The sequence below is a fragment of the Patiria miniata genome, unplaced genomic scaffold, assembly GCF_015706575.1.
Source record: "Patiria miniata isolate m_02_andy unplaced genomic scaffold, ASM1570657v1 HiC_scaffold_5, whole genome shotgun sequence".
Lineage (NCBI taxonomy): Eukaryota > Metazoa > Echinodermata > Asteroidea > Valvatida > Asterinidae > Patiria > Patiria miniata.
This window is the reverse complement of record NW_024037072.1, coordinates 35,697,830-35,708,078: the sequence shown is the minus strand read 5'-3', so window position 1 is coordinate 35,708,078 and position 10,249 is coordinate 35,697,830. Positions and strand designations below refer to the sequence as shown.

At 40.2% G+C, this 10,249-nt stretch overlaps 1 protein-coding gene across 6 annotated transcripts in view; it reads right to left on the bottom strand.

The window, feature by feature from the left end:
- Positions 1-2,329: 2,329 nt before the first annotated feature.
- Positions 2,330-10,249, bottom strand: part of LOC119740727 (D-glutamate cyclase, mitochondrial-like) — a 29,146-nt gene continuing 21,226 nt past the window's right edge. For all 6 annotated transcript variants that reach the window (XM_038216115.1, XM_038216117.1, XM_038216116.1 and 3 more), the window contains 5 exons: positions 8,827-9,018; positions 6,934-7,194; positions 4,925-5,182; positions 3,347-3,621; positions 2,330-2,505 (listed from right to left, as the gene is read on the bottom strand). In XM_038216115.1, the coding sequence (XP_038072043.1) occupies positions 2,362-2,505; positions 3,347-3,621; positions 4,925-5,182; positions 6,934-7,194; positions 8,827-9,018 (1,130 nt within the window). In that variant the 3' untranslated portion in view covers positions 2,330-2,361. The remainder of the gene's footprint in view (positions 2,506-3,346; positions 3,622-4,924; positions 5,183-6,933; positions 7,195-8,826; positions 9,019-10,249) is intronic.

Sequence of the window (10,249 nt, the reverse complement as noted above, 5' to 3'; positions counted from 1 at the left end):
ACGCGCATGCTTAAAATCGACGCGCGCGCTGACCAGAGACCCACTTATTTATTTTTTTGGCCTAAGCCACAACTTGTTGACCTGTTTCAATAATAGAATTACATTTTGGATTAAATGTAAATAGCTTTCAAAATACTTCCTTATCATTTAAAAGATACTGTATACATTGGTAATATTTTATCCCCATATTCAATACATATTTTTGTCATTAAATTTGCATTCTAAAAGTGTTCCCAAGTAATACTGCATCATAAGTCTTCCGTGTTTTTCTCCAAATGTTAAAGAGTATTTCAATCCAAACTAGAAAGCACTCAGAAAGTGCAACCTCTGCCAAGGCTAAACAATTCCCTGCCATATTTAGGCCATCAGCCTGGGGGTTTGGTCAGTATCAAATCAGGGCATAAATGATTATAGTGCGCATGCGCAAGGTTTACCGCCCCTAGAGTGGTAACAAGCATTTAATGGACATTTTGAAAAAAAGGGTGATAACACCCAAAAAGCTGCCACCGCTGCAATGCTATTACATATTTTCCGATTCTGGAGGTGTCTGCCTTGCCGAAAATCACTATGACGATTATTCCCCTCATTTGATACCAGTGGCCAAAATTTTGGACCGAGGCTGATGGCCTAATTGTTAGTACGTCCAACAGGAGCATTTTAAAAGGAGCTTTTAAAATATTCAATCATGTTCTGAAATCAAAGGACAGAAACACTCTGCATTAATATGTAGTGTTCACTTGTTGAATACGGAATTATCAAATGCATATGTGGGGAGGACTGCCCCAGTTTCATGGTCTATGGCATATTTGTTCATACAAAAAGATGAAAAATCCTTAAAATAAATCCTGCATCTGATCACGTCCAAATCTAATGGGTCCTTACTTGTACCAAGGGCCACCCCCAAAACAAATTTCATGAAAATCCGTCCATAAAAAACTTTTTGAGTTATCCTGTTAACAGACAAATCAATGCCGGTGAAAACGTAACCTTCTCGGCGGAGGTACTAAGCTGCTTAGAATGAGCAAGAATGTCCTACGCAATGCTGTCTTCACTTGGAATGAAAAGCTCCTGAATTTGACAAAATCAATTTAGTGGAACTTGTCCCCCTGTGCTCCACTTGCTACAGAATCATCACCACGTTATTGGACTGATCAGAGTGCCTCATAATGTACACTGATGTAACAACTGCATTTGGGAATAACACAAAACTGTGTGTTTAACAAACTTCCCTGTGTATGATCACAGCCTTGTCGAGATCTTGCCCAGAATTACACATGTAGTGTACTAATCCAGTCATCCAGTTTTTAACCAAGGGACATGCTATTGAAATTGACTGTGACAAAGACATTTCTTGTTCATTCCCCGTTCATCCCGGTTCTTGTGAACTTCCTTAGAATGAAATCATTATTTGAATTGTGATGGAACAGTAATATGATGGCAAGTGATAGACTTATCAGTGATTTGACTTGTGATAGGCTAGTTAAATGGCTGATGGAGTTGTGATTTTTCTGGTGAAGGAGTTGTGTTTTGACTAGGGACGGAGTTGTGTTTTGACTAGGGACGGAGTTGTGTTTTGACTAATGATGGAGTTATTCAATTAGTGATAGTCTAGTGACTAGACTAGTGATGGACTTGTGATTTGACTAGTGATAGCCTTGTGATATAGCTGGTGATGGACTTCTGATTTGACTTGTGATGGACTAGTGACATGTCTTGTGATGGACTCATGATTTGACTAGATATGTCCTTGTGATAGGACTGATGGAGTTGTGATTTTTCTGGTGATGGAGTTGTGTATTGACTAGTGATGGAGTTGTGTATTGACTAGTGATGGAGTTGTGTTTCGACTAGTGATAAAGTTGTGTTTCGACTAGTGACGGAGTTGTTTTTGACTAGTAATGGAGTTGTTAATCAATAAGTGATAGTCTAGTGACTAGACTAGTGATGGACTTGTGATTTGACTAGTGATAGCCTTGTGATATAGCTAGTCATGGACTTCTGATTTGACTTGTGATGGACTCGTGACATGGCTAGTGATAGACTTATGATTTGACTAGTCATGTCCTTGTGATTTAACTAGTGATAGTCTTGCGATATAGCTAGGATGGACTTGTGATTTGACTAGTGAAGGTCTTGCGATTTGACTGGCGATGGACTTGTGATTTGACTAGTGATGGACTTGTGATTTGACTAGTGATGGACTTGTGATTTGACAAGTGATTGCCTTGTGATTTAACTATGATGGACCTGTGATTTGTCTAGTGACTGACGTGTGATTTGACTTGTTATGGATTCAACTCCTACTCTCATTAGCATCATCATCACTTTTCACACTTCGTGCAAGCATGACTTCCGTTCTTTCTACTCTTCACCAATAACGCTGAGGAGTTGCTCGATCTTCTTGACGTGGACATCATCGAAGGACAGGCCATCAACGTGTAGCACGTCTGTTCCTGTCATATCAAAGAACTCGTGGCTGATCAGGATCTGCAACATCTGCCTCTCCTGTGCATTTGCATGATTTAAAAGGAATAGACATAATCCATGTTAAACAATGCCATAGTTTTAGTGGTACTTTCCTCCCCTCCCAGTTTTACATCCTACCAAAGTGGATTGGGATTTTCCATCCCGATCTGATCATATTGATTTTCCTCTGAATATTTGTTTTCTCTCTTTTTGTCCTCCCATATTCCTTCCAAGTCATCTGTGTACTTCAGGCATGTAATCAACACTGAGGGAGAGCTTTTAAGGAAAGCTGGATTTATTACCACAAATAAATATTGCTAATTATTATTTATATCAGGCTTCCAGTGGTAAAAATAAATCAGCGTACTGCATGCTTTCAAAGAAAAGTACCCGGATGACTGCAATAACATTATTATTGGACTATTTATTGCAGTCATCCGGGCATTTTCCCTGGTTCCCGCATGATCAAGAGCATAGAAAGTCACAGCTGTCAACCACTCAACAGAGCGTAGCGCGCGCGTACCGTGTTGAACATGGAGGATGCTGCGCACCTGCAGCGCGCAAAAGGCCAGGTATATGCGCACTGTTGTCAACAATTACACTGGCAGCTTCAAATAGTTTGACAAAAAAAGATGAAATGAAGACAGTGTCTTGAATTGTATTTCTTGCAGATCAAGTGAGTCTGATATAAATAATAATGATACTATTTGATGGCTTTTTTTCGGTGGATACAAGAATATATTGCACTTGCTATGACAATATTGCACGAGTCGAATATTGGTATAGCGAGTGCAATATATTCTTGTATCCACCTCAAAGCCATCCAATATTATATAATTATCATGGTAAGATATTTAATTCAAAGGTAAGTGACACATACCCTATCAACATCTGGGAGAGCACTTCTGAACCTCTGTCGCTCCTCGTCACTTGGGGGAAACCCAACAGCCCTTCTCCTGTACCTCTCATGGATAGGGCAAGTACTGACCAGGTACAGGCCCACAGCCACAGCATAGCCACCCCAGTTGGACACCCCAGCGGTCATGAGGAAGTCGGAGGCCACGGAGCAGGCAATGGTTTGGCCTCGAGGGATGTCGCGATGGACAATATCTCTGACTTTACCCATGCCGAGCTCGTTTCCGCCGTCCCCAATACCTGAGGATGAAAATAAGAATGAACTGTCAACTTACATGTTACACATTAGGGGAATATACTCTTGCTTATAATGTTAACAGTTGGCCCAATATTGCCTGAACTGACCTTGCCAATTTGACATGCCCTTAATTCTTGTTTCTATAGACTCTTGATTTTTTAATGAGAGGGGGGGGGGGGGGTTAAGAGCATTTAGAGCACTACATGAAGACTGCACACTCAGTAACATTTAATAATCACTCCTTACCAGAGTCATGACCTAACAGAGTTGACGTCAAGTCACACGGCAAATTGCCAGTCAATCACGCATCAATCACCAGTCAAATCACCAGTTCAATCACTAGTTCAATCAGAAGTCAGATCACAAGTCAAATCACAAGTCAAATCACAAGTTCAATCACTAGTTCAATCACAAGTCAAATCACTGGTCCAATCATAAGTCAAATCACCAGTCAAATCATAAGTCACATCACTGGTTCAGTCATAAGTCAAATCCCTAGTCAAATCACAATAGTCAGGTTACAGGCAGCAGAGGATGCAGGATGACAAAGATGCCTGCATTAGAAATCATCTGAAGAGATTCCTCACTTAATTTACAACTAGATGACAAAGGATACTTGTAACGATTTATAAGTGTTGGGATTACTTGTAATTGACTAGGACGTACGAGTGATGAGTTTAGAGTTTTCTCCCCATATTCAATTCAGCATTCATCAATGCAGTCTATGTAAAATGTACTGGCAGCCTTACAAAACAGTCACAGTCAGGGGTGTGAGTGACCACTGATAAAAATAGCTGAAAACAGCTCAAAAAGGTGTAAAAAAAGATGAACTTTGGAAATCTCCTGTACTTTTGTACACAGCAAGTGAGGGAAAACAGCTGAAATCATATTTAAAGCTGAGATTTCACACCCCTGTACAGTGTACAGAGATTTAACTCTTTCGCTACGGCGAGCCGCTGACAGCGGCACACAAAAATTGTACATGTCGTACGGCAAGCCGCTGGCAGCGGCTCAGTGACGTCACTGTGAATAAACAGGGTATCCCCATGACGTGTGCCTTATCTACATAATTTATATCGTATAACCTCTGACCCTAGTTTGAGCCGCTGCCAGCGGCTCTCCGTCTAGCCGGGGTCTGCTGCACGTTATTGTGAGCAGTTTGTTTACGAAGGTACACGGAGTCCACATCGACGCACGGCGGAATTTCCAGCCATTTATTACGGCCAAACGGGACAAAATTAAATTCCGTAGCGAAAGAGTTAAACAGCCCTTACGTGGGTAAAAGTGTCAAAGGAAGTGCACTACCTGATGTATGAACGGTGGGCATCTCAGCAGCTGCCTGGAACAGCCAATCAATGCCACCGACAAGACGTCCTACATCAATGGCCTTCATGGTGTAGTAGCCCCCGTCCTCTGCCTTCCCTGCCCTCTCAATTGCCAGAAGGTGATCGTAGCGTGGGGCGGTGGTGCCAGCCTTCAGGAGGAACTTCTTGGCCGTCTCCAGGGTGTCCTGTTCCCCTTCTGGTGGAAACTGAACCACGGATATGGGGCGTGCCAACACCTCTGCAGAGAGGGAAAACATCAACACCAATTCCCCTTAAAAAGAGTGCGGAAGCCATAACCTTTTGACCCCAAATTCAAATTTCAAGCTGCCATCATGCCCTGGAAATAAATCTGTCAAAAAAGTCAACTTATAGTTTCAATTTAAACAAAAATCACTCAGCAAACTATGGGTTTTTTTACAATTTTTGACTCCATGGTTTCCTTGAACTTTGAATTTTGTCCCAAATCCAATACTGACCTTTCTTTCAAGAGCAATCCTTCATACCAGAACACTCAAGCTAACATACCCAGTACAGAAAGCATTTTCTACATCTCCCTACAGTACCCAAAAACGGCATGCTAACTTCCCTTTCTGCAATGGCAGGCTTTTACCAAAGCTTCAAGATGTCCGGTAGTTCATACTCTACCATTAATGATTATTATTTATATCAGGCTTCCAGCGGTAAAAATAAATCAGCATATTGTAGGCTTTCATAAAAAGTTGACTGCAATAACATTGTTATTGCAGTCAATCCGGGCATTTTCGCAGGTTCCAGCTTGATCAAGAGCATAGAAAGTCACAGTTGTCAACCACTCAACAGAGCGTAGCGCGCGCGTACCGTCGAACACTGAACATGCTGCGCGCATGCAGCTCACAGAAGGCCAGGTATACGCGCACTGTTGTTAACAATTACAGTGGCAGCTTCAAAACGTTTGATGTAAACGAAAAAGATGTAATGGACAGTGTCTTGAATTGTGCTTCTTGCGGATCAAGTCAGCCTGATATAAATAATATTAATAATATTGGATGGCTTGTTTTCGGTGGATACAAGAATATATTGCACTCGCTATGACAATATTGCACTCGTCTTCGACTCGTGCAATATTGTCATAGCTCGTGCAATATATTCTTATATCCGCCTCAAAGCCATCCAATATTTTATAATTATTGATTACTAATATCTCCCCTAGAAATGGCAAAATGTTAAAGATGCATTCCCCATGCTATTTAGAGTTTCACCCTGAAAAATAGATATGTTTTTCCATTGCGATTTTCCTAGGAGTGTAGGAATATAAACGTTATTCACTTTTGAATGAGATATCAAATGAAAATATCCACCAACATTTAGTTATTGAATTATTTCTTTACAAAATTGGAATTATAGCAGCCCGGAAATAATCCGGATCTACCAGGGCGGGTTGATTTGTGAAATGAAAGCCCTTTTTTTTCAGAAGGTTGAAGATGCCGAAAAGTTGTTTTTTTCGTTAAAACAAAATATACAAATTGAAACTTTGGTAAAAGCAAACTCAATTTTTTGGAAGAGCACATACAGGGCACCTATCTTTTTACTGCTTCCTTCATGTGCATCACTTTGTTCTTTATCATGAGCGCCCACTTTGTTCCACTGCTGCTTCAAGAACTGCAGTAAACAGTGTAGCATTCGCCACTTCGTTTGCCTTGTTTGCCTTTCCAAATAAACCAAAATCCCTACCATGTGCATCACTTTGATCTTTATCATGAGCGCCAACTTTGTTCCACTGTTGCTTCAAGAACTGCAGTAAACAGTGTAGCATTTGCCACTTCGTTTGCCTTGTTTGCCTTTCCAAATAAACCAAAATCCCTACCATGTGCATCACTTTGTTCTTTATCATGAGCGCCCACTTTGTTCCAATGCTGCTTCAAGAACTGCAGTGAACAGTGTAGCATTGGCCACTTCATCCACCTTGTCTGCCCTTCCAAATAAACCAAAATCCCTACCATGTGCACTTACTTTGTTCCACTAAGGCTTCCAGTACCGTGGTCAGGGGTTCATACAGCGTCTTATCCACCACCAGGTCAACCTTCTTGCCGAGTGCTTGTAGCATCATCGCTATGGCAATAGCACCAGGCGGCCCGTCATCCTCATAGGGGTTCTTGTTATTCACAAAGCAAGGGAAACCAGTTGTCAAGGCAACCGATGAAGCATGGGACAGGGCCAGGACGGACTTCAGGAGATCGTCGGGGACAAGAAGATTGCCAATTTGCCTCTTACCTGTAAATTACGAAGTATGTTATTGGAAGGAAGTTGCATGTACATTTTTGATTAAATGATTGGAACTATGGCTCAAAACAAGTTATTTTTATACAATGGTCAAGGGGGCCATCTGAAGATGAAGGGATGGAAAGGTCTATATGAAGGGGAACACACAGTGTTATGGGAGTGATCATGCTCAAAATAATGTGGCCTACCGTATTCTGTCAAAATCAGATTTTTTTGGGCATAAGGTCAAAAATGAGATTTTTGTATATTGTTAAAATATGTTCTTTTTCCTTTAAATAGGTGGTTTAATTTTAAAACCGGTCATTCCTGGACACAGTTATGCTATTTTGAAGGTCACTGTGTCGAAAAGTAGAAAACGGAGCAAATGGCCACGAATGTCACAAAACAGTACTTTCTTTGACTGATATATACTTTAACAAATCACCAAAAATACTATATTTAGAGTTCAAATTAGGGTTTCAAACTGTTACAGTATATTTTAAACATGTTCAGGATTACAATATGCAAAAATTTGAAAAACAAAAAAAATCACCCCACAGCGTTTTTTTGCTGTATCTCAATTTCAACCTCTGCCCAGAAGTGTCTGTTTTTGACAGAACAGGTCACAAAAGAGCATGCATGTTCATTTACAAGGTTGGAACAATAATGGACTCCGTGCACACTGCACAAGGATCAACGGTTACAAAAGGAGAGTTGGGGGAGACCACATCCTTGGCACATGGTAAGAACTGACTCGAATGTAATCAATGCAATATTTGTTGCGTTACATGCATTTCTTAAACAATGAGTTGTTCATGTATGAATATTTGCTGACATTCTATGAATGAACACTTCAACAGCGACTCAGCCAAACCAAAATGTGGATGGCCTTGTGACTTCATTACTCGACATGTGTATCATCTGCTCAATTCGCCTCATGGCTGGGTTGATAGGGCTGTGTTTGCTCATTCCAACTTGGACTTGCTCAAATAGTCCATTTTGAAATGCACTCATTAACTTAAACATGCATCAACCTCAACTAGCCGACAATGGACTGGCATGAACCTGCGTTTTTTCAAAACTGACAAAGAGCTTATTCAAAAAAATATAAAGAACAGTGATATTTGACCAATTTCGAACAAGTAATTTGAGCTAATGTTTCTTCTGGAGCTCTCAAATCATGCTTGAAAATGGCTTTCAAGGAAATGTGTGGCATTCGACAAGTAATAAAATGTGACCCGCTCTGCAAAAATGAGTCTGTTGTTGCAAATATCACGTTTTGAATTAACTATAATTGGAATGAAATCAGCTTTTGTTAGGTATATCATGGAACTTCCTAGGATATTTGGTTGCATTGTTGTGCTTGTTTCATTCTGTCCATTTTTTACAAAGCTAGAAACGTCTCAATGGAGAAAAAAAGGATTTGAAAAATGACAGATATTCTGTAACTAACCAAGAAAAGCACCAAAACTCCTAATTTTGTTAGTTTTTTTTTACAATATTGACATTTCTTTGTAAGTCAATTCAACTAAAACTATCAAACAATCAAAATAAAACACGGATAACATTTTTAGGGTCGCAGCCTAAAAATAGGGTCGGTCAGGTAACCGGAAGCAGAAGTCTTATTTTTTTGGCCTTACCCACCTAAGTCCTCGGCAATGAAGCCCTCCAGCTGCTTGATTTTTTTCACGACAGCCTCGGATGTTACACTGGCCCAGTAAGGCTTCTCGCAGAGTGTGACTACTTTAACGTCAGCTGGGGAGTCATCTTGGCTCTGAAAAGGTGCGTCTGCAATGTACATGTTCCCTGGGAAATGGCTGAATGCTAGAGAAGGCTCTGCATATTAGCAAAGAGAAACGGAAATTACACAATAACATGTACTTACCGAACATACTAACATTCCACACGCACCAAACTTGCGCATGGAGAAGTGTTGACCCTTAGGTAATGTCAAACAAACCCAATAAGAGCTAAAAAGAAATTAATTGTCACCAGCATCTTTGGATAGGATGCTGGGTATGAGCAATTGATGTAAAATATAGGCACACCACCATGAACTTACCAACTTCCTAATAGTGATAGCCTTTTTGCTATCTTAAAAGGCTTATAGAGCACCACATAGCGACACCCTAGAATCCTTCCATTGGTTTTCATGTACAAACACATATGTACCTCATATAAGACAATAAATTCACAGTTTCGAACCTAACAAAAAGGTGGCTTGATAGGAGTTGGTAGCTGGATCTGTTAAAAGTGGATTCAAGACAGGCTTCAGACTTTTGTTTGTTTTTTTTCATTTTGCCAAAAGTAGGAGTTTTCTTCCTTTATTTGTTTTGAATTGAATCCTGCTATTTTTGTCAAAATTTATCAATTTTCCTTTCTGATTTGTGGCTCTAAAAGATTTTTTTTAAAAGGAAAGAAAGTCAGGAATTCTATTACATCTATTTCCTGCCACCCCCCCCCCCAATACTAATTCACAACAATAATGTAAGTGTGGAGCCAGCCTATAGAAAAATGGCAACACAGCAACCAATAATATGTGCAGTCCATGTATTTACCATGGAAGGGCAATATTTTCAGCAATGCAGCATGGGAAAAATTTAACATCTGCGAATACATGTATTTATCTCACAAGGTCCTGCAGTGTTTAGAATTTTTTGACCAACACATTTGGAGATGAAACACTTGTGTCTGAATAACAAAACAAAGTTTCCATATGTTGCTATATATACCAAACATAAACTGATAAACCGCAGGACAATGCAGACCGTGAAATGTAAACGTAGCCTAGACAGGCAAACCCTTGGAGGTGGAATGTATTGTGAATTGCTCCTATTTAAGTAGGAGTGTCTTTTGCAACACTTGTCAGCACAACTCACTCAAATTGTTAAAGCTATAGTCCATCATTTGCAGCCATCCGAAAAAGTAACTGGCGTAATTGTTGTTGAAAAACCTACTTGGTTGAAAGATAGTGAGGGGACTAAACTCCCTGTGAAATTATTCTTTCTGGCAAGCTGTCATTTTGAAGTAATCAACGAAAGAAGGCCTTTCCAACGGTGCTTCTTAA